The following is a 24875-nucleotide window of genomic DNA, read 5'->3' on the forward strand; positions in this document are numbered from 1 at the left end:
CCACTAGGACTTCCACATCAGAGGAGGCCAGCTGGAGAGGTGACTGTGGCTGAGGAGTGAATGCTACCCACTCACCCACCCCCCTGTCATGTAGATGCCAGCCCAGTGAGAAGAGTGTAGGGGTGGACACAAGAGAAGATTAAATCAGCTGAGATTATCTGGAGGTTTCATTTCCACCTCCTAGCATAGAAATCTTGTGAAACAGATGTTGGGTTCAGTTATAAAGAAATGAAGTTTCAGTTCAGTTCAGTCAGTTCAGTTCAGTCGCTCAGTCGTGTCTGACTCTGTGACCCCATGAACTGCAGCACGCCAGGCCTCCCTGTCCATCACCAACTCCCGGAGTCCACCCAAACCCATGTCCATCAAGTTGGTGATGCCATCCAACCATCTCATCCTCTGTCGTCCCCTTCTCCTCCTGCCCTCAATCTTTCCCAGCATCAGGGTCTTTTCCAACGAGTCAGCTCTTCACATCAGCTGGCCAAAGTATTGAAGCTTCAGCTTCAACATCAGCCCTTCCAGTGAACACCCGAGACTGATCTCCTTTAGGATGGACTGGTTGGATCTCCTTGCAGTCCAAGGGACACTTCAAGAGTCTTCTCCAACACCACAGTTCAAAAGCATCAATTCTTCTGCGCTCATCTTTCTTTGTAGTCCAACTCTCACATCCATACATGACTAATGGAAAAACCATAGCCTTGACTAGACTGAACTTTGTTGGCAAAGTAATCTCTCTGCTTTTTAATATGTTGCCTAGGTTGGTCATAACTTTCCTTCCAAGGAGTAAGCGTCTTTTAATTTCATGCCTGCAATCACCATCTGCAGTGATTTTGGAGCCCAAAAAAATACTCAGCCACTATTTCCACTGTTTCCCCATCTATTTGCCATGAAGTGATGGGACCGGATGCCATGATCTTAGTTTTCTGAATGTTGAGCTTTAAGCCAACTTTTTCACTCTTCTCTTTCACTTTCATCAAGAAGCTCTTTAGTTCTTCTTCACTTTCTGCTATAAGGGTGGTGTCATCCGGCAATCTTGATTCCAGCTTGTGCTTCTTCCAGCCCAGCACTTCTCATGATGTACTCTGCATAGAAGTTAAATAAGCAGGATGACAATATACAGCCTTGACGTACTCCTTTTCCTATTTGGAACCAGTCTGTTGTTCTATGTCCAGTTCTAACTGTTGCTTCCTGACCTGCATACAGATTTCTCAAGAGGCAGGTCAGGTGGTCTGGCATTCCCATCTCTTTCAGAATTTTCCACAGTTTATTGTGATCCACACAGTCAAAGGCTTTGGCATAGTCAATAAAGCAGAAATAGATGTTTTTCTGGAACTCTCTTGCTTTTTCCATGGTTCAGCAGATGTTTGCAATTTGATCTCTGGTTCCTCTGCCTTTTCTAAAACCAGCTTGAACATCAGGAAGTTCATGGTTCACATATTGCTGAAGCCTGGCTTGGAGAATTTTCAGCATTACTTTATTAGCGTGTGAGACGAGTGCAATTGTGCGGTGGTTTGAGCATTCTTTGGCATTGCCTTTCTTTGGGATTGGAATGAAAACTGACCTTTTCCAGTCCTGTGGCCACTGCTGAGTTTTCCAAATTTGCTTGCATATTGAGTGAAGCACTTTCACAGTGTCATCTTTCACATGTAGCAAATACCTGAAGTTTTTACATTGATACTTATAGCTCACACATATATTTTACGCTATAACTCAAATCTGCTTTTAAACAATTTTTAAAGGAAGTTTTCTGACTCCTGAAGTAAATTTTGTGCATTATCTGCCTGATTATTTACTATCTAAAATGTATCACCCAAACCAGAATGGCTTTCCTTGAGGGTATGGCCTTAATATCATAATAAGACCAACTTAAACATAGAACATTTTCAATAATTATCCCAAATTTCTTGTAAATACAAATTTCAACTTAGTATCTGAGTTATCTTGAATTGTCATTGCCTTCCCCAATGAAATCCGTTGATGAAATCAGGTCTCTTCTCTGTATTAGATTTGCTGCTGCTAAGTCACTTTAGTTGTGTCCGACTCTGTGCGACCCCATAGACGGCAGCCCACTAGGCTCCTCTGTCCCTGGGATTCTCCAGGCAAGAATACTGGAGTGGGTTGCCATTTCCTTCTCCAATGCATGAAAGTGAAAAGTGAAAATGAAGTCTCTCAGTTGTCCCCGACTCTTAGCGACACCAAGGACTGCAGCCTACCAGGCTCCTCCGTCCATGGGATTTTCCAGGCAAGAGTACTGGAGTGGGGTGCCATTGCCTTCTCCGTAGATACTAATGTAGATATAATAATATCGTATTTCCTTTAGACAATCAAATGCCATTAAAATGATTAGCCCTCTTACAATCTGATGTTGAGTTGTATCATCAACAATCATGTCTTGAAGTCCTGCTAGAGCCAAGTATTTTGCACAAATTGTGTCAATTATTTCTCACAAGCATTCTTAAGAGTGTAATTGTTCCGTTTTACACCTTAGGAGACCGAGGCTGAACTCAAGGTCACACTAGGAAATGGCTGATCCAGAAAAACATCTTCAGTTGGCCAACTTGCAGACAGGTGAGGTATGCTGCCACCTACTCCACACTCTGCTCTTCTCTGCTCAGCACTTCTATCACTTTTTTTGGGGAAAAGAGAATATGCAGATACAGTAAATAATTCTAATTCCTACTTTATTCTAATTTACACCTGGATGTTATAGGAATTAAAATATCCATGACCAATACTCAACCTTTCAAAAATAACATACTACACTGTAATATTCTCAAACCAAATATGGTATTCAGTGAATGGTTACAGAGAATTGATATCTGTTTTGACCCACCTCCTTTGAGAAACATTACATGTTGTAAGAAACATTTTTCTTTCACAGAAAAATTGTCTCCAATGTGCTATTGAGCCATAAGTTGTTTCTTTATTGCATCCCAGAGGGAAGAAGTTGAGTGGAAAAGATTCCACAGTTTAACTATGAGAGGACATTACACATTTCAGTGGAAGAAAAAATTTTTCATCAAAAGCTAAGTAGATAAATTAAAGATGCTATAATAAGTCTTGGGATATATGTTGTGCATTTGTTTTGCCTTGTTTTTTAAATCCATTAAAGTTACTAAATCTGTATACCAGATGCTGAAGTAGGACTCACTCAACTCAGTTTTGCCTTTCCCATCTGAAGTTAGTCAGTCTTTAGGGCAGCTTATTGCTTTTGGAGTCTGGAGGTGAGGGAGAGCTGGCAGGGACAGACGGAAGGGAAGAGAGAAGATCCAGGGACAGTGACTGCAGGCTGCGCTCCCCGAGGAAGTCTCGGGATGTACAATATGGGAAAGTGCCCAAGTCCTAAGCTGGAAAACAAAGCAAAACCAAACCAAACCCCAGCATGGGGAAATAAAAGGAAGTTCAACACTGAACAGAGTGTGCACACGAGCATCTCTTTATGTGAAGAGCAGTAGAGTTTTGTGGCCTGAACACACAATTACATAGAATTTAGTAATACAAAAGCTACTATTTATTGAATGCTTTTTAATAAATAGGACTTTAATAAGTAGTACTGTGCTTAATATCTTAAAGAAATTATTTTATTCGATCCTCACACAGTTGACACAATTACAGACTGTGTCCCATTTTGTAGATGAGGAAATGGAAACATTAAGCAGTTGCCTACTAAGTGGGCCAACAATCTGACCAGAATCCAGAATTCTTCCTGCCACCTTGCAATACCAATGGTTTTGATGAGGGTTCTTGCTTGCAAGCAACAAAATGAGCTCTTACTATCTAAAGGAAACAAAATGTTGAAGGAAAGGGGGCTCATAGAATCTGAGAGGCTGGAAGAACAGGCTTGGGAAACAAGGCAGGACCCAGGACCTAAGGAGGCCAGGCCATAGGAACACTCTATCCAAGATGCCACCATCTCTGCTTCTGCTGTACCACACCTTCTAGAAATGACTACTGGACATCATGCTGACCCCTTGAACTGCTCCAGATGCTCCTCCTTCATCTCGGAGTGCACGGGCCTGTGTGGGAGGGTCCATGGCCCAGCACTGGGGCCCCTGCTCCATATTCCAGGATGAGGGGAGAGTGAGATTCAGTCTGTTTGGCATCTACAGTGGAAAGTGAGGTCTTATATCCCAAGATCACATGCAATGAAGAATTCCCCTAAACACAAGGACAGATGGATTTTGACAGCCAAAGGAATGTTATAATGTCCTTCCAGACTACCCGCTGTAGCCGCTTTGTAGCAAATCATTCCATTAGGAAAGTAAATGTAGGGCTGTTAAAATAATTTTGAAAGGTCAGGCAAAGGTGGAATTATGCAAACATTAAATATTGCAAATCAAAACCTGACTGACCTAGAATTTCATCCTAATAGATTTATCTGCAATCTCTAAATGCAAACTTAAAAAAGACAAATTTGATAACCCATATGCTAAACAGCAATTAATTGGAATGTTTAGGGAATGGAATAGTTCTTGTTAACTTAAATTTCTAACTAAAAGTGATTAAGCCCCTAAAAAGACCCACAAACCTTTATATTTGAGATCTTGTCACTGCAATTCTTTATAAAATACTTAGATTGTGAAGATTTTTCAATGCCTCAGAATTACTGATGCCACCATATGTGGTTGTAAAGTGCAGTGGGCGTAGATTGCGACAAGTGTGTATAGATCTCAGGGTATACATTCTATATACATTAGGCAAACTTCTGTTTTTTTATTTTAGGCTAATCCTTTTGTAACCTTTTATTAACATTTTTATTTTGTAAAAAAGAATTATCACTTCCTAATGTAAAGGAAGAAATGGCTATATATTCAATTACAAATGCAGAAACATATAGTACCACTTGACCTTGAAAATGTAACGGCCATGAAAGCATCCAATATTAGTTTATTAGCCAAACTTCTGATCGGCTTATGAGTTTGCCTAGGGAGATAAGAAAAAGGGAGACTAATCCTAGTGAAGGATAGAAATGGCAACCATTTGAGTTGGGCCTTGATGGACGATGAGTAGGATATTGACGAGGGAGGGAGAAGGAGGAGTATCCTAGGCAGGAAGAACAATATGAAGAAAGGTGTCAAGGCATGAAAGTGCAAATGGAGCAAAGGGAAGGGGGATAATTCAGTGGGTTTAGGATGAGTGTATTAAAGGGGATCTGTGAGATCACCCCAAAGGTAGGATAGAAACAGATTATCAATGGCTGCAAATGCCATCCTAAAGGAGCTTAAATATTTGCTGAACTAAAATCAAAATTATTTCATAATAAGGTATTATATAGGTATTTTTACATCCATTTTAAGATGAATAAACCAAAACATAAAAATGTTAAGTGATTTGCCTAAAGGCATTCAGCTAGGAAGTAACAGAACCAAGATTTAGATTTAGATCTAGCCTGATTCTGGAGCCTAGGATCTTAACTTTCAACCTATGCGATTTTAACAAACCATACTCCAGAAGGCATTATAAAAGGAATTTAAAAGCAGTGGTAATTTTACAGTAATAAATAGGACCTGAGGAAAACACGTATGCAAGATAACAGACTATTTTGAGGTTGTAATCAATAAAGATGATTTTCACATTAGCTTTCATAGCTGCAAGAGGTAGTATTATAGGAACCCACAGAAGGATGTGGGTTCATTTATTTTTAGATCCCTCCCACCATACAAATATGTTAACATTATATCTATATAAATACTATCTGTGTTACTTATTTCCTATCTACCTCTTTTGAAAGGGAAATCTCATTTATTCTGGTCATTACAAGTAACCTAATATAAAGGAATTATAAAGTGTCTCCTTGTAAAACACACTTGGGGACTTCAGTGGTAGTCCTAGTAAATCAATATTAAAAATGATGAAATCCAATAAAAACATTAAGTCCAAGTCTTAAGAGGCATGCAAATAGTCTTGTATAAAAAAAACTGAGACATGATTATTAAATATGAGAACCAGGGTGCAAATATCCCCAATAAATCCTTTGGAAATATTTTTAAGAAAGAGACTGTCTCTCTTAGAATCTGAGACAGATGAAAAACAGAAGGGAGTTCTGCACCCAGAGGACTTCAAAGATTGAGATGTTGACCAGTCCATTTGGCTTCAGTGTCTTGGAATGACCACAGACAGGCTGTTTTTTAACTCCCTATGCTTAGTATGGCACAAGTACTTTAGAAGGATTGTTTTTCTTCTTTCTACAGTAGTAAAAGAATCTACTGTCATGAAGTAGACCCTGGGTCAGTGTTACAAGCAAAACCCGCACCTACTATGAGATTCCTACTTCTCACTCTAGCTTTCTCTCCTCTGTTATCATGATGATTTCAATTTCAAACTGCAGCCGTGGTCATTCATTTCCCTTTAGAAAAAGCATGAAGCTGAGACAGCTTCCAAAATATAAAACCAGATACTTAGAACTTAAACTACCCATTTCACATTGTTTGGATCTTAACTTAAATCAACCATGTGAAGACATTCTTGAGACAATTGGAATATTAAGAATTTTGGTCATTTTGTTAGGCGCAATTGTAGTTACTTTTTTTAAAAAAAAGAAGTCCTACTTTTTATAAATAAATTCTGAAATATTTTGAAGCAAAATAGGATATCCAGGATTTGCTTCAAAATACTCCAGAATTGTTGAGGAGTGAAAAATGTGAATAACTGCCCAAACTGGGTAATAAGCAGATATGGTCTCATTATCCTATTTTTCCTACTTTTGTGTAAAGTTTGAAAACTATAATAGAATGTAATAAAAAGTAAAAAAAAAAAAAAAACCCATTTAAAAACACCACAAAAAGACCTCTGTAAGAGAAGTCTAATTCAAAAGAGGGCTTCAACAATGAATGGGTTTCTATCTAAAATAAAGTTCTAAGCCATATAACTTGCAACATCTTTAGAACAACTCATGACTATAATATTTGCAAGCAAACAGTATTTCAATCATTTTTGCAGTGTATACATGCTTATCCTATGTGGGTAAATTGCATGCTTTGTTCTGGAGTTAAAAACAGCCATTCTCCTAGAAGTATCAGAAACAAAAGTACTTTATATCTATATTGTTTATTGATTTGAAGTTGGGAGGATCTATGGTTGAATAGTGGAGAATGATGATAGAACAAGGTTTCTATGTGCTGGGCACTAATCTAAGTACTTTACATTTATGAACTCATGAAAATATTCAAAATTACTCATTAATATAGGTAATATTGTTCTTCCCACTTTACTGATGGTAAATGACATATTTTGCCCAGCTTGCACTAGGTTAATAGCAAAGCTGGGGTTCAAATGCAAGGAATCTGACTCTTGTGTCACAAGCCCTTAATCACTAAGTTCTGTCACTCTCCATGGAAAGAGTGTCTTGTAGAGTTGTTTGTTTAGACTTTGGGGAGCTAGTCTGTTTTATTCTTAGAAAAATAAAGTAACTCTTACTCCCTTTGACATCAGCATATTCTTTTTGTTTTGTTATGCACTTCAAACTTATTACTCCCAACATGGTCATACCAGCCCTATAATATTCAAACATATTTATTACAGATATTTGTTTATGGTGTGATTTCAAAGAAGAGAAACATCACAGCAAGCTGTTTTGATTTAAAGCAGGGTACTTTTGAGAAAGAGGTTCAACACTGTAGTAGTTGACAATGACATCTCTCTTGTGTGGGTGTCAGCTGTTGGGAAATGACCTTAAGTGATTTGTCCTAATCACTTATCACTTTCTCTCAGATGGTCTTTTGCGAGTTCTTTTCAGCCCAGCAAGTTGATATGACTTCCATATTTCCAAGTTTAATAATGGAATCTCTTTCTCATTCTCTCTCTCATTTAGACACATTATTTGGGAAAGAAGAGTTTTTCAAAGATCTATTTATCTATGTGCCACATCACAATAACCTTTGCATATGATGACTTTAATTTGGGGCTTTTTAATCCATGCAGCATAATTAAGAATTTATTTGAAATACCTATGTTATAACCTGAAATAAACTTGGCAAACTACAATTATTCTGCAGTTTTAGTCCATGAATTCAAATTGGCCTACTCCTGAAGCCTCTCCATCCCAATTCCTGGAGGACTTTTAATAGCTATTTCTAGATAAGAATTAGTTTGAGTCTACATGGGGCTTTGTACTGACTTATTTAATTGACTTGATCATTGAACTTATGAAAAGAATGGCTTGACTGACTTCTTTCAGTAAATTTGTGAAAAGTGATTTCTTAGAATTAACTGGCCATACTGATTTGATTGTTCACCCATAGATATCTATTGTTCACCCATCTATCCTTGAATTTTCCATTTTCCAATTTGGGAAGAAAACTGCTTTTTAAGGCAGAGAAAATATTTTCAGGTAAAATATTTTAGGTGTTATATTTATGACTGCAGAGCAGCATCCTGACAAGATTCCTTGACAACTCTGTAATTTGAAGTTGTCAACCTTTATAAATATAATAAATGCAGTATGTCTTAATCCCTTTCTGCCTGATGTTACCTATATATACATTCCATGCAACAAAAGGAGGTTTTTCTCTATATAGAATTCTATTACAATTTCTCTAAAACTTTAGGTAATGTAGTCTGACCTATATATTTATTTTTAAAAAAAGAAACAAAGAAAGAAAATAAATGAGGAAATTAGATATAAGAGAGAGAGAACCAATAAGAAATAATAGGAAAAAAGTTTAGATTACAATTTTTTAAGAATAGTGATGCTCAGCCCTGGCTGCATATTAGAATCTCCTGAGGAATATTTGAAAAATACTGATACCTGGTCCTCAACTCCAGAGATATTGATTCAGTTGGTCATGGGGGCTTTTTGGTCTTCATCAGAAATGTTTAAGTGGCAATGAAGAACTAGCTGAACTTGTAGTCATGGAGACATTCTCTGCGCTGGACTTCCTGCTCTGAAAACACAACTCAAATAACTTCTGAACTTGAGTGTGATGGTGAAGTGAAGATAGGAATGGAGAATAAAGATCCAGTTCATTCATTCATTATTCAACTGGCCAACAAATATTTACATAGTGTCTGTTTTTCAGCAGACACTGTATTAAGACTGAGGATGCAATTACAAACAGAACAGTTAAAAAAGAATTATGAGGTCCTCTCTAAAATCTTCCTTGTGGGCTTAGTGTTTCAACCTATGTTAATGTCAAGATCAATTGGGTTGGCTGGACCAGAGAGACAGAGAATGAAATGATAGTAAGAACCAGATTAGTCTACTAGCTAATTTTTCATAATGGAATAAAGACATTTTGATACTTAGCTGGACCTCAGAGATCATCTCCTTTTTTTTTTTTTCAGATGAGTAATTTTAATCTCAGAAGGTTTAATGACTAACCCATGATCATATAGTGATTAGGTCAGAGCTGTATTACTCAGATTGCAAGTCATTTTTAATACTGTCTATGTTCAAGTAAAAACCTTCTCAACAGATTTTTTTTCCATCCTAAGATCCTTAAAGAAAATTGTCTCCCAGAAAGACCCTTTGTAAAAGAAAAGGACCAAGTTCTTCCCCTGCATTGAGCTAATCCTAGTGTGAAATTAACTAGCAGCACTGCTAGTCAATTCAACATTGCTCCTCTGTAGGGCAGCTCAGATGGTGAAGAATCTGCCTGCAACACAGAAGAGCTGGGTTTGATCCCTGGGTCAGGAAGATCCCCTGGAGGAGGGACTGGCAGCCCACTCCAGTATTCTTGCCTGGAGACCCCCATGGACAGAGGAGCCTGGCGGGTTACAATTCATAGGATGGCATTGGAGAAGGAAATGGCAACCCACTCCAGTGTTCTTGCCTGGAGAATCCCAGGGATGAGGGAGCCTGGTGGGCTGCTGTCTATGGGGTTGCACAGAGTCAGACACGACTGAAGTGACTTAGCAGCAGCAGTAACAATTAAACAAAAATGAAAACTACAATGAAGAATTATATATACTTTCCCATATCATCTTTGAAGGTTAAACTGTAAGATGGAAAGGACATTCAGTGATGTGGGAAATGCAGATTACTACTGTAAAGAGATTTCATTATATACCCATTTGTTGGAAATTTAAGAAGTTTGACAATATCAAATGTTGAGAGGGAGTGATCAACTGGATCTCTCATAAATAGCTGGTGGAGGTATAAACTGGAAAAGATACTTTGGAAAACTGGCATTATCTATTAAACTTGAATATTCACATACATTGTGTGTGTGTGTGTGTGTGTGTGTGAGCAACCCAGTAATTCCAATGGTAGATGTAAACTCTTAACAGGTGAACCTGGAGACATTTGTAAACCTCTTCATGGCAACATTGTTGTAATAGAAAAAAAAATCTGGAAGAAATCCAAATGTCCATTGACTGGAGAAGGGATAAAGTGTGGTGTTTTCACCCAGTGGATATTATACAGCAGTCAAAACAAATGAACCGTCTCTACAAACATCAGCATGGGTGAATTGCAGCAAAATAATTGAATAAATAAAAATGGTCACAGAAAATTACATCTAGCATGTGTGTGTGTGTGTGTGTATGTTAGTTACTCCATCGTGTCCAACTGTTTGTGACCCCATGGACTGTAGCCCATTAGGTTTCTCTGTCCATGGAATTCTCCAGGCAAGAACACTGTAGTGGGTTGCCATTTCCCTCTCCAACATCTAGCATGGGGCCACCTTTTTTAAGCTAAAAATAACCAAATAATATACTTTTAGGAATACACATAGTGTTAAACTATGTGTTATAAAAATCATGGGAATGATAAATACCAATTGAAGATAAAAATAACCTTGGATTAAGGAAGAAATGAGAATAGTATGGAGGAAGGTCACATAGTCAAAAATAAGCTATTGTCAATATTCGAGTTCTTGTGCTGACAATAGGGTCACTATATATGTTATACAAAGATTTATAGATAATTGTATTAGTTCTTAAATTGTAGCATAACAAACTATCCTATAACTTAGCAACTTAAAAATAGTTATTATTACACATAGTTTCTTAGGTTCTTGGGTCAGGCATCCAGTGCACCTTGGTTGGGTGGTTTGGCTCAGAGTTTCTCATGAGGTTACAGTCAAGCTGTGAGTCAGAGCTGTAGTCTCTGAAAGAGCTGGAGGATCTGCTTCCAAGATGGCTCATTCACATGGCTTTTGGCATAAGGCTCAGTTCCTTGATCCCTGGGCCTTTTCATAGGACTGCTTGTGACTTGCCTTCTTCCACCAGAGCAAATAATGAGAGAGAGACAGAGACAGAGAATATGAGCAATCAAGAGCCCACGAGGGAAGCTGCGCCTGGTCTTCATTGCAGTGTGTGGTACCTTTGTTGTGGCATGTGGGATCTTCAATTGCGCCATGGGGGATCTAGTTCCGAGAGCAAGGATCGAATCCAGCCGCCTGCACTGGGAGCACGGAATCTAATCCAATGGACTGCAGGAAAGTCTCTGCAATGTCTTTCATAAAACTAATAATGAATTAACACATCATCACTTTTGTTGGACTTTATTGATCATTCATACCTACCCTGAGACAAGACGGAAGGGGACCACAGGGTATGACAGGGGTCACTGGATATCATCTTGCAGGGTGCCTACCACCATAATAAAACAAAAAAGAGCAATGCATGGACCAATGATAAAAATGTGTTAAGAAGCAATTATGTGGGAGCTGAGGCTGGAAAATAAACGAATAAATAAACAAATGCATTCAGTTCTGAAGACAACAGGATACAGGGGAAGGAGTGAGATGAGCTTTAATTCTAGCTCTACCACTTCTCAGCTTTCTGACTTTGGGAGATTCATTTGACTTCCTTGCATTTATAAAAAAGGATATTTACTTGCTGCTTTAATTTTTTTATTATGGAAATATTCAATCATACACAAAATTGAATAACAAATACCATATATTTATCATCCTAAATCAACAACTTTGAAAATTTTGGCATACTTGCTTTGTCTATTTTTCCCCTCCTCAAGTGTCTTAAAGTGAATTCTTGACATTGTGTTATTCTATATATTCTATATTCTGTATACTTTAGTATGTATCATTTTAAAATATGGACATTTTTCTTATAGACTCACACATAAGATTAATAATAATTCCTTTGGAATATCTAATATATCAAACCTATGACTTGGAAGTGAAAGTCGCTCAGTTGTGTCTGACTCTTTGCGACCCCATGGAATTCTCTAGGCCAGAATACTGGAGTGGGTAACCTTTCCCTTTTCCACGGGATCTTCCCAACCCAGGGATTGAACCCAGATCTCCCACATTGTAGGCAGATTCTTTACCAACTGAGCCACAAGGGAAGCCTTGAATTTCTTTAAATGTCTCAAAACTTACTTTTTTATAGTTGTTTTTTCAGAATCAGGATCCATACAAGGTTCACACATTATACTTGGTTTGGTATGCCCCTTAGAAATCATTCAATGTAGAAGGAGTCCTTTTACTCATTTCCATCTTAACCTCCTTGTCTTGTTGAATAAATGCTGTCAATTGTCTTGTAGAATATTTTACAAGCAGTTTTAGTCTGTTTGCTTCCTTATGAGGCTGTCTCACTTGTCCAGCTCCCTTCTATGTTTCTAGAAAATTGGAAGTTAGACCTACACACTTGATGAGATTTAGTTTCAACTATTTGGGAAGAGGGCTTCCCAGGTTCCTCAGTGGTGAAGAATCCATCTGCCAATGCAGGAGACGTGGGTTCGATCCCGGGGTTGGGAAGACCCCCTGGAGAAGGAAATGGCAACCCATTCCAGTATTCTTGCTTGGGAAATCCCATGGACAGAGGAACCTGGCAGACCACAGTCCATGGGGTCAAAAAGAGGTCAGACACAACTCAACGACTAAACAACAACAACATTTAGGCAAGAATATTTCATAGGTAGTTTTGTGCTTCATAATGTGCCACATCAGGAGGAACATCAGTGTGGACTCCCCGCTCCTAGTGATGCTGACATTGGTTAGTGCTTGCAGGTGGTGTCAGCCTGAGCCTCCATTGTGAAGTTTTCTACCAGCCTCTTATCTATTGATGACTGTTACCTGGATCGATTGTTTTATGAAGAATTACAATATGGTGATTTCCTAATCTTACCTTTTATTCCCCTTCTATTCAATGGAATTGTGTGATAAACTTCCCCCTCACCAGCCTGAGCTATTTGGTTACCGCATTAGAAGAGGCAGTTGTTCCCAATATCACATCCTCTCAGTCTGCCTCCTGCTACAGCCACCACTGAAGGAACCTGCTTCCTGCAGGTATAACCTGACAGCATCTTTCCCCATATGCACTGCATACATCTCACATTCTGCTCTTGAGTTCCTCTGACTCTGACTCAGGGTGGGACATCTGCTAGCGCTCACAGGGCAGCTTAGAGATGCAAGGGACTGAGGTTCCAAGGGGGAAATATGGACCAATAGGCAGTGCAAGTGGGTTGATAACTGCTCCTCTCTTGCATCAAGCTGATAATTATGAAGTGTATTCTACATAGCAACTCAAGGAGTCCCCTCAGGCTTGAGGCCTTTTTTACGCACTGTGACTAAGTAACGACTAACTGAAGAACACCCTTGTATTGACGTGCTGTGTTTCACTCTCCTAGTCATCCGTTGCTGTTTCCTGAGATTTCTGTCCAAAATAAACCACCTTAAAGTAGGCCCTTGTCTCAGGTTCAGCTTTCAAGGGGGTAAACCAGGCTAAGACACCACTAAATATAATTCATACAGGGAAGGCAGGATAAATGCTCAATTCTTTCATTATATTGCAAATATTCAGAGTACTACCTTAGCTGTATCTAATAATAAGCTCTAGGATTTATATGTCATCAATGAATTTCAATCAGTTGTTGTCTTACTCTTTTTAGATACTCACATTGTCCTTTTTTCAACCAATGAAACTGTTAGTCACTTAGTCATGTCAGACTCTATGTGACCCCATGGACTGTAGCCTGCCAGGCTCCTCTGTCCATGGGATTCTCCAGGCAAGAATACTGGAGTGGGTAGCTATTCCCTTCTTCAGGGGATCTTCCTGACCCAGGGATTGAACCTGGGTCTCCCACACTGCAGGCAGATTTTTTACTGTCTGAGCCTCCTTTATGTTGATAGCTTTCCCCCTTTGACTTGTCCCATTAGATTTTACACTTGAATAGCTTCTGGTACAACAGGATGTCCTAGCTGATTATGCACATTTCTAGCCCCAGACCTGATATCTGTCATTCCTCCAAAGATTGCCCTTCCTTTTAATAGGAAATGATGTATTGAAAGTACATATTATGAGCTAAAGGTGCTCATTGGTACATAATTATCATTACTTCTAGGCTTTTTCAGGGGATAAAGCAAGTAAATGTTTTTCTTCTTCAATAAATGTAAAACTTTTCTTTTGGGGACATAAGAAACTTTTTTTTCCCCTGAAAAGTACATAACTTATTTTTTTTTAATTCATTTTATTGAAGTATAGTTGATTTACAATATTGTGTTAATTTCTGCTGTACAGTGAAGTGATTCAGTTATACACACACACACACACACATTCTTTTCCAGTGTGGTTTATTACAGGATATTGAATATAGTTCCCTGTGCTGTGCAGTGGGACCTGTTGTTTATCCATCCTATACATAATAGTTTGCATTTACTAATCCCAAACTCCTAATCCTTCCCTCCCCACCCCACCTTGACAGCTACAAGTGTGTTCTCTATATCTGTGAGTCTGTTTCTAAGAAACATTTTAGAAAAGGAAAAACCATAAGTTCATAGAATTTTCAATTTACTTTTAATCTTACATGGATTCTTTGAAAATCATCCCTAACAACTCTAACATTAGTATTTACTGATAATATACAAGAAAAATTTGAAAGTAATATTTCTACTAGCAATAAGACACTGAACAAAATTTAAAACTTCTATAAATTATTTATATAATTAGATAAATTTATATAATTAGATAAATAGATAAATCTATCCCTAGAACATATTCCTCCATGAATATACAGTGAAAACACTATTTTCTAAAGTGATTAAATTATTTACTTGGTGTGATTATGCCACCAACTTAATATACAGTTAGGTGATTTACTTCAGTTGTTTTCAAGTTTTAGGTACCACATTTTTCTTTTGCATTTAAAATTATTTTGAATATAAGAATAAAGTCTATATATATGATTCTAAAGTCAGAACTATACAGTCAAGGTCTATTCATCAGAGTAGTTTGCTTCCATGCCTGTCTTCTCCACCTGTGTTCCCCTATCCCAAATGTATGCAATATATATTTATAGTTCACCTATCTTATAAAAAAGTATACTATACTATTCTGCCCGTTGGTTGTGTTTTTATTGTTATCTAAAGCCAATGTGTATTCTGGAGACCACTCCACATCAGTGTAAAGAGATCATCTTTTTCAGAGTTGCATAGTGTGTTTCATTGTATGGATCTACCCCAGTTTATTCAACTAGTCCCTTACTTATGGTTATTTGGTTTGTTTCCAGTCTTTGTTGTTGTTGTTATTGTTGTTTCCAATCTTTTGCTAACACAAATAATATTGCAGTGAATACATTTGTGCATAAGTCACATATAAATGTGGTTCCTAAAACTTGAAAACAACTGAAGTAAATCACCTAACTGTATATTAAGCTGGTGGCATAATCACACCAATTAAATTTTATTCATATAAAGTGACTTATGCACAAATGTATTCACTGCAATATTATTTGTGTTAGCAAAAGATTGGAAACAACAATAACAACAACAACAAAAAAGATTGGAAACAAACCAAATAACCATAAGTAAGGGACTAGTTGAATAAACTGGGGTAGATCCATACAATGAAACACACTATGCAATTCTGAAAAAGATAATCTCTTTACACTGATGTGGAGTGGTCTCCAGAATATACAGTATATAAATATATGGGCTTCCCTGGTAGCTCAGAGGTTAAAGCGTCTGCCTGCAATGCAGGAGACCTGGGTTTGATCCCTGGGTCGGGAAGATTCCCCTGGAGAAGGAAATGGCAACCCACTCCAGTATTCTTGCCTGGAGAATCCCATGGACGGAGGAGCCTGGTGGGCTACAGTCCACAGAGTCGCAGAGTCGGACACGACTGAGTGACTTCACTTTCACTTTCATGTAAATATATGGGTTTCCCACGTGGCGCTAGTGGTAAAGAACCCACCTGCCAATGCAGGAGACTTAAGAAACAGGTTCAGTCCCTGGGTCTGGAAGATCCCCTGGAGGAGGATTCCATGGCAACTGACTCTAGTGTTCTTGCCTAGGAAATCCCGGATAGAGGAGCCTGGCAAGCTATACTCTGTAGGGTCACAAAGGGTTGGACACGACTGAAGCGACTTAGTATGCATGCATTTAAATGTATATATAATTTTGCTTCAGTTCAGTTCAGTTCAGTCTCTCAGTCGTGTCTGACTCTTTGCGACCCCATGAATTGCAGCACGCAGGGCCTTCCTGTCCATCGCCAACTCCCGGAGTTCACTCAGACTCATGTCCATCGAGTCGATGGTGATGCCATCCAGCCATCTCATCCTCTGTTGTCCCCTTCTCCTCCTGCCCCCAATCCCTCCCAGCATCAGAGTCTTTTCCAATGAGTCAACTCTTTGCATGAGGTGGCCAAGTACTGGAGTTTCAGCTTTAGCATCATTCCTTCCAAAGAACACCCAGGACTGATCTCCTTTAGAATGGACTGATTGGATCTCCTTGCAGTCCAAGGGACTCTCAAGAGTCCTCTCCAACACCACAGTTCAAAAGCATCAATTCTTTGGCGCTCTGCCTTCTTCACAGTCCAACTCTCACATCTACATGACTACTGGAAAAACCATAGCCTTGACTAGATGGACCTTTGTTGGCAAAGTAATGTCTCTGCTTTTGAATATGCTATCTAGGTTGGTCATAACTTTCCTTCCAAGGAGTAAGCATCTTTTAATTTCATGGCTGCAATCACCATCTGCAATGATTTTGGACCCCCCGAAAATAAAGTCTGACACTGTTTCCACTGTTTCCCCCTCTATTTCCCATGAAGTGATGGGACCAGATGCCATGATCTTTGTTTTCTGAATGTTGAGCTTTAAGCCAACTTTTTCACTCTCCTCTTTCACTTTCATCAAGAGGCTTTTGAGTTCCTCTTCACTTTCTGCCGTAAGAGTGGTGTCATCTGCATATCTGAGGTTATTGATATTTCTCCCGGCAATCTTGATTCCAGCTTGTGTTTCTTCCAGCCCAGCGTTTCTCATGATGTACTCTGCATATAGGTTAAATAAGCAGAGTGACAATATACAGCCTTGACATACTCCTTTTCCTATTTGGAACCAGTTGTTCCATGTCCAGTTCTAATTGTTGCTTCCTGACCTGCATATAGGTTTCTCAAGAGGCAGGTCAGGTGGTCTGGGATTCCCATCTCTTTCAGAATTTTCCACAGTTTATTGTGATCCACACAGTCAAAGGCTTTGGCATAGTCAATAAAGCAGAAATAGATGTTTTTCTGGAGCTCTGTTGCTTTTTCCATGATCCAGCGGATGTTAGTAACTTGATCTCTGGTTCCTCTGCCTTTTCTAAAACCAGCTTGAACATCAGGAAGTTCACCGTTCACATATTGCTGAAGCCTGGCTTGGAGAATTTTGAGCATTAATTTACTAGCGTGTGAGATGAGTGCAATTGTGTTGTAATTTTGCTAGGGATTATCATTTCCCTTCCACAGGTGCTGTTTACACAGCGTTTTACATTCTTACTCGAAATATGTGCCATCCCTGTTCTCCAGCCTGCCAACTCAGTAGGTGGTCAAACTTTTTGATTTTTGCTAATCTGATTACTTGCCTCCTTTTATTCTGCCCTAAGATATATGTCATGCTTTCATCTACTTTTGGAAGAACTCTGTTAGCATAAACAATAGGTGATTGTAATGAGGGTAATGGGAGGGTGGCTATACTGTCCCTATGTATTTCCACTCACCTAATCATGGAAATGCCAAAGCCCAAAGCACACACCATCTGTGTTAAGACCTTGTATTTCCAAAAGCTGGTTTGGGTTTCCAGACAAAGTAAAGGACAACAAATATGACCTCACTTCTTTCTAAGGTCAGGAGAATGCAGAGAGGACAGGAAGTGAAGTTCACTGGCACTTTACCAGGTTCAGGATCCCGAGAAAGATGAAGGAGGAACTGTGGTCATTTTTTGTCAGGTTTCTGTCTCCAGAACAATCCCAAAGCCAAGGAGGAGCCATCCCTGGGTATGGGTGCTTTCCACAGAGTGTGGCATGACTATTCTTTCACCTGCAGGGCTGCCTACACCCAGGACCTCTTCTTTTGCCGCCTTGTAGGAGGAGTAAATGTCATGGATAGAAATTTTTTTCTTTCAGCAGCTCCCATTTCTCTATATTCTCATGGGCAATTTTGCCCCCCAGGTCACATTTGGCCAGGTCCTCAGACAAATTTGGAGAGAGGCACTCCTGACATCTAGTGAGTAGAAGCAAAGAATGCTGCAAAACATCTAGTATGCACAGGATAGCCTTCGCCTCCCAGCCCCCTGCCTCCCCTAACAAAGCCTTATCTGGTCCAAAAAGTCATTAATGCCAAAGTAAGGAACCCTGCTGTATTCTTCCTTTATGCACACATTCACAGACATCCTCAAAGTGACTGTAATCTGTGGCAGGGGAAGGGCAGAGTCACAGAGACTCCCTGTCTTTGCACCTCCAAAAATCAGTGGCAATTTAGAAATCTCTTTATTCAAACTCTAAGGAGTTATGTATTTATCTGGAAGATTAAATAACAAATACCATTTTAATCTTCTAAAAACTGATAATCATTAGGTATAATGCAACCTTTTAACTGTAAGAATAAAGAAAAGTGCTATTTATTTAAAGTAAATGGGACTGAAAGTCCCATGAATAATCAAAAACTTGGTTAATAGAGTATGACCAGAGAATAATGCACTTGGCTTCTGTGGAGAAATTAAAGTACATGCTGTGAATTGGTATTAAGGAAATTGCATGAAAAGTTAGTCTTAAAGTACCATGATCCTGAGGCAACAGCCTCAGGTGCACAATATATCACATTCAGTCTTTATCTCCCTTCATTTTTTCCTGACTTCTTTCACCTTGGATAACCCAGATGCTCAGACTTTGGAACTTTTGAGAATGGTAAGGTAGCTCACTCTCCACATTTATTTTCATCTAGAACAGACCTAAATTTTATTGCCAAGAGGCTATTATCTCTTTCACACGAATTGTTTTTGAACTTTGGCTTGCCTTATTTATTTACTGGGCATAGACTGTTTTTAATACTTCTGAGCATAATTCATTTACCTAAAATGTACCCCTGAAAAGTTATGCCTAAACTGAATTTTTGGAAATAAAAATTTTAAATCACAAGGGAAACTTGCCATTCAAAGGGAGTCTGAGGCTAAATCTTTTAAGAGAAAAGCATCTTTTGTACAAAGCAAATAATAACTCTTTAATTTGCCCGATTTTAAGTCTGAATTTTTTTTAATGTAGCCCAAGTCTTACCCAGTATTATGCATGATGCTAATTTAAAAAATATCAATCATGAATTTTAAAAGATTTTGAAAGTTAAAGAACATTTTACAAGCTATTTTTTAGGGTGTAAAATTCAGTGATACATCTTTATTACTAACAAGGGTTTGTTAATACTTGTTTTGGGTGATGAGAAAGGGAGTAGGATGCTAGGCATACCTGATATAAGAATAGGCAGCATTATAGAGCCACACTGACAGAGCGAGAAGAGTGGTTGGTAACCTGTTACTTAAACAGTAACGTTATGACTAAGAGCATGGATTCAGAAACCAGATTGCCTGGGTATAGTATCCTGCCTAGTGTGGCCTTAGGCAATTTACACTACGTGGCTGTGCCTAAGTTTCCTCATATGAAACACAGAGAATGCCAATATTATTTACTTAATGGGGTTGATCTGAGGATTAAATGAGCTAATACATGAGTTGTAAATGAAAGCACTAGAGTAGATGATAATTATGGATCTGATGGGCAAAGTTCAGCTTCTCTGTACATCGGTGCTGAATTGAATCTCAGAGACAGAGTTCTGAGGGAAGTAGAAAAGGATAGCTTCATTACTTTGCCAGGCAAAAGGGGGGCGACAGTGGGCTAATGCCCTCAGAACCATGTGTCCCAACTTGGAGAAGATAGTGGGACGTTTTATTGTAATTGTTCAAAGAGGGTGTGATCAGCTCGTGGACATTCTTCTGATGGGTTGGTGGTGAGGTGAGTAGGAGTCAGCATCAACAATCTTCAGGTACAACTGGTCATCTACATGCTTGGGGGCAGCATACCATTGTTAATCTTTAACTTCTTCCACCTGGAGGGGGTTTCAGTGTCTGCAAAATAGCTCTAAGATACTGTTATGTGTATCCATTGATGGGGAAACAGGGCCTTTGCTCTTGACTGTTTCTCCCTAGTTTTGTATCCCTTCCCTTCCCTAATTAACAGCTACTTAAATCTGCACGTTGGAGCTCAGGGAAGGTCTTGGTTGTTGTTGTTGAGTGGTGTCTGACTCCTTTTGACCCCATGAACTGCAGCACGTCAGACTTTCCTGCCCTTCACTATCTCCTGGTGGTGGTGGTGGTTGAGTCACTAAGTCATGTTTGACTCTTGCAATCCCATCTACTGTAGCTGGCCAGGCTTCTCTATCCATGGGATTTTCCAGGCGAGAATACTGGAGTGGTTTGCCATTTCCTTCTCCAGGGGATCTTCCCATCCCAGGGATTGAACCTAGGTCTCCTGCACAGCAGGCAGATTCTTTACCAACTAAGCTACCAAGGAATGCCATCCATCCATTTCATCCTCTGTTGCCCCTTTTCCTCCTGCCCTCAACCTTTCTCAGCATCAGTTTCTTTTCGAATGAGTCGGCTCTTTGCATCAGGTGGCCAAAGGATTGGAGCTTCAGCTTCAGTATCAGTCCTTCTGATGAATATTCAGGGTTGATTTCCTTTAAGATTCACTGGTTGGATCTCCCTCCTGTCCAAGGGACTCTTAAGTGTCTTCTCCCGCATCACAATTCAAAAGCATCAATTCTTCAGCGTTCAGCCTTCTTAATAATCCAACTCTCCCATCCGTACATGACTACTGGAAAAAAACATAGCTTTGACTATATGGACCTTTGTCAGTGAAGTGATGTCTGCTTTTTAATATGCTCTCTAGTTTTCATAGCTTTTCTTCCAAGGAGCAAGGGTCTTTTAATTTCATGACTGCAATCACCATCTGCAGTGATTTTGGAGCCCAAGAAAATAAAATCTGTCACTATTTCTATTGTTTCCCCGTCTATTTGCCATGAAGTGATGGGATTGGATGCCATGACCTTAATTTTTTGAATGTTGAGTTTTAAGCCATATTTTTCACTCTCCTCTTTAACCCTCATCGAGAGGTTCTTTAGTTCCTTTTCACTTTCTGCCATTAGAATGGTATAAGCTGCATATCTGAGGTTGATATGTCTCCTGGCAATCTTCATTCCAGTTTGTGCTTTATCCAGCCTGGCATTTCACATGATGTACTCTGCATATAAGTTAATTTTGCAGAGTGACAATATATAGCTTCGACATAATCCTTTCCCAATTTTGAACTAGTGCGTTGTGCCATATCTGGTTCTAACTGGAACTTCTTGATCTGCATACAGGCTTCTCAGGAGGCAAGTAAGGTGGTCTGATATTCCTATCTTTTAAGAATTTTCCACAGTTTGTTGTGATCCACACAGTCAAAGGCTTTAGTGTAGTCAATGAAGCAGATGTTTTTCTGGAATTCCTTTGCTTTTTCTATGATCCAGTGGATATTGGCAATTTGATCTCTGGTTCCTCTGCCTTTTCTAAATCCAGGTTGTACATCTGGAATTTCTCAGTTCATGTACTGCTGAAGACTAGCTTGAAGGATTTTGAGCAAGACCTTGCTAGCATGTGGAATGAGAGCAATTGTACAGTAGTTTGAATAGTCTTTGGCATTGCCTTTGTTTGGGGTTTAAATGAAATCTGACTTTTTCCAGTCCTGTGGTCACCGCTGAGTTTTCCAAATTTGTTGACACATTGAGTGCAGCACTTCAATAGAATCATCTTTTAGGATTTGAAATAGCTCAGCTGGAATTCCATCACCTCCACGAGCTTTGTAATAATGTTTGCTATGAATGAAAGCTGTTTCCTATAATTTAAAAAAAATAGGGGACACAAAGGCTTTGTGCCCAGGAATCCCATAGGGCTCTGCTCTGTATCAGATCCTCCATGGTGAGGGAGTACATCCTTCTAGAAGTGCCTGTCTGCACCCTTTCAGGAGGCACAGCTGGTTCTGCCTGAGCTGCACACAGGGGAACCCAAGGTTCAGCGAGGAGCCAGAAGCAAGGACCCAGGACAGACCCTGGGGAAATTAAAAACAAAAAACACCCTTTCTGCGAGGCCGTGCCACATTTCATAGGTTGGGCACAGATGATACGAGAGAGTGCCCTCACGCCCGTTCACTACCACTGCCAGAGTCTCAGGATAGCTTCCCAGAGGAACTGGCGCTTCGGCTCCATCCCTTTCTCCAGGGAGGGCTGGGGGCCAGCAAAAGACACTTAGCAGACACCAACCCTGGTTCAGAACACATATTTATGCGTGCCTACTCCGTGGTGGGCCCTGGGTATCCCACGATGAATCGGACTCTGCCCAAACTCCAGGGGCTGGGACACCGCTCGCCCATCCCTGTCACCCTCTGCCCTGACAGGCCAGGAAGAGGTGGGAGGAGCTGAGGTTTGCACCCTACCCCGCCTTCCCGGGATCACCTCCAGAGCCCCGCCCCTCGGGGCGTCCGGGCTGCGCCGCAAAGTAGGGAAAATTCTTTGCTGCAGAACAGCCCGCCTCCGTCTTTACGGCAAGTCGTATTTCACTCCTCTAATATGGCGTTCCCCATTTAGGCAGCGGCCGTGGTTTCTACCATAGATGGATGTGGGCAGTGCTGGGTTGAGGGTGTTATGTGTGTAACCCAGACTGCGGGATCTGCAGTTAAAGTTCGTTTCTGGTCACGACTCCAAAAACCTACCCTCTTGAGGGTCAAGAATCGCCGCTTTTTTCTAGTTCCCGCAAGTTCCTCATCTGTCCCTGGCTTGTTCCCCGCGCCACCTCCGGACACCCTCAAGTCCCTGAAACCCTCAGACTCAAACTATGAGCCTTCGGCAGCTGCTTTTGCGCTTGCCCCGTTATCTTGGGGCCTCGGGTCCCCTGCGTGGCCCCCTCGACACCATCTCTTCGGTGATCTCCTGTCGTGGTCAGTCCTCCAGGTCCCCGGCCCAGTGGAACCAAGTGGTGTCAGAGGCGGAGAAGATCGTGGGCTACCCCACGTCCTTCATGAGCCTCCGTTGCCTGCTGAGCGACGAGCTCTGCAACATCGCTATGCAGGTGCGGAAGCTGGTGGGGACTCAGCACCCTCTGCTTACCACAGTCAGGTGAGCTACACCTTCGCCCTGACACACTCTCACCCACTCTAGTCCTTTTTCCTGGCCGATACACTTTTCCTGCCTCTCTCAGACTGCCTGTTTATTTCTTTTTACTCCTTAATTTCCTCAGCCATCCTAGACATTCGGTGTTGTGTCTTAGTCCACTCACCTTAACATACTTTTATTAATATTTGCGATGCAAGAATGAGAACACGTGCGATTTTCGCATTTTTGCTTCATGGCTATTGAAGGTGAAGTTGCCTCGGTGATTTGTGGAAACATCGAGTAGGGATGTGGGTTTGAGTCACTTCCTAGAAATAGTCTTTTAAACGTGGGATAGTTTTATTTTCGGTTCTGCATTATTCAGGAAGTCACCTCTAGAAAGAATGGGTTGGGGGGAGATAGGCCAAAAGTTCGGCAGTCATTTGCAACTTTTGTCTCAGGCTTGAAGTAGGAATTTATCCAGTCAGTATTCATTTTCCCTTGGGATTTTTATCACTTTATGCTGGACTGCTACTGTGAAACCTGCTTTTAGGACTTTAAGGACCACAGCTTTGGGTTCCATTTTAAAAAACCCCACCTTTATATTAACAATTGCAAACACATAGAAAAGTTGCAGAAATAAAATTAATAACATACTTTAATTATATTCACCTATTATACACACACACACACACACACACACACTATTCATGTATATGTAAATAAAATATATATACATACACATGTTTTTCCTGAATCGTTTGTGGTACATTTCATATGTCATTCCTTTACCCCTAAGTACGTCATTGTGTATTTCTTAAGCATAGGAATATTCTTTACATAACTCTAGTACAATAAGCAACTTACTTATCCCCTAGGGAACATTTGGCAGTGTATGGAAATGTTATAACTGGGGTGTGCTGCTGGTGTTTAATAGGTAAGAGGCCAGAGATGCTGTTAAACACCCTGCAGTGCCCAGGGCAACTCCCTACCGTGAAGAATTAGGTACACTAAAATGTCATTAGTACCATTGTGGAGAAATCTTGGACAAAATTATCATTTTTCTTAAAGAAAAAGCACAAACTTTTGAAATAATTGGAGGTTCACATGCAGTTGGAAGAAATACTATAGAGAGGTCCAATGTATCCTTTGCAGTTTTGTCCCACAAGCAGGATGTTGACACTGATACATTTCCATCACTACAAGGATCTCTCATATTGCTCTTTTATAGCTACCCTTACTTCCCTTTCTCTTGCTTTACTTTTTTATGAGACATCTGCTATTTCTTTGTTACTATAAAAGTTACCAAATAGCAATACCAAATAGCAGTAGTAGAGAGATTTTATTTCTTGGGCATCATTCCCAGTTATCAGGAATGTCATTTTATGAGTAGGTTAAACTTGTTTTGAAGCTGAAATGTTAATTCTCCAGAGATTCTAGATGGTACACACTCAGAACACACGGCATGTATCTTTTAAAGCTTAATAGTGAGAGGAATGAGCTTACCACCCAGTTGAAGAAATATAACTTTCATCAATCCTGTTGAAGCT

At 39.9% G+C, this 24875-nt stretch overlaps 1 protein-coding gene across 10 annotated transcripts in view; it reads left to right on the forward strand.

Moving 5' to 3' along the window:
- PDSS2 (decaprenyl diphosphate synthase subunit 2) overlaps positions 1–24875 on the forward strand; it is a 296799-nt gene that overhangs the window by 7757 nt on the left and 264167 nt on the right. For 7 of the 10 annotated variants that reach the window (XR_015132974.1, XM_086317478.1, XM_086317480.1 and 4 more), the window contains exon 1: positions 22909–23352. Coding sequence is in view for 6 of the 10 variants with exons in the window: in XM_086317478.1 (XP_086173604.1) it covers positions 23072–23352 (281 nt within the window). In the remaining 4 variants the exon portion in view is untranslated. Of the gene's footprint in view, positions 1–2485; positions 2566–22908; positions 23353–24875 lie in introns of those variants that run through there. The other 3 variants (XM_086317481.1, XM_086317482.1, XM_086317483.1) reach the window with 1 other exon arrangement.

Source organism: Bos grunniens, chromosome 9 (assembly GCF_055505025.1).
Source record: "Bos grunniens cultivar Pamir isolate PY7600 chromosome 9, Bosgru_T2T1.0, whole genome shotgun sequence".
Classification (NCBI taxonomy): domain Eukaryota; kingdom Metazoa; phylum Chordata; class Mammalia; order Artiodactyla; family Bovidae; genus Bos; species Bos grunniens.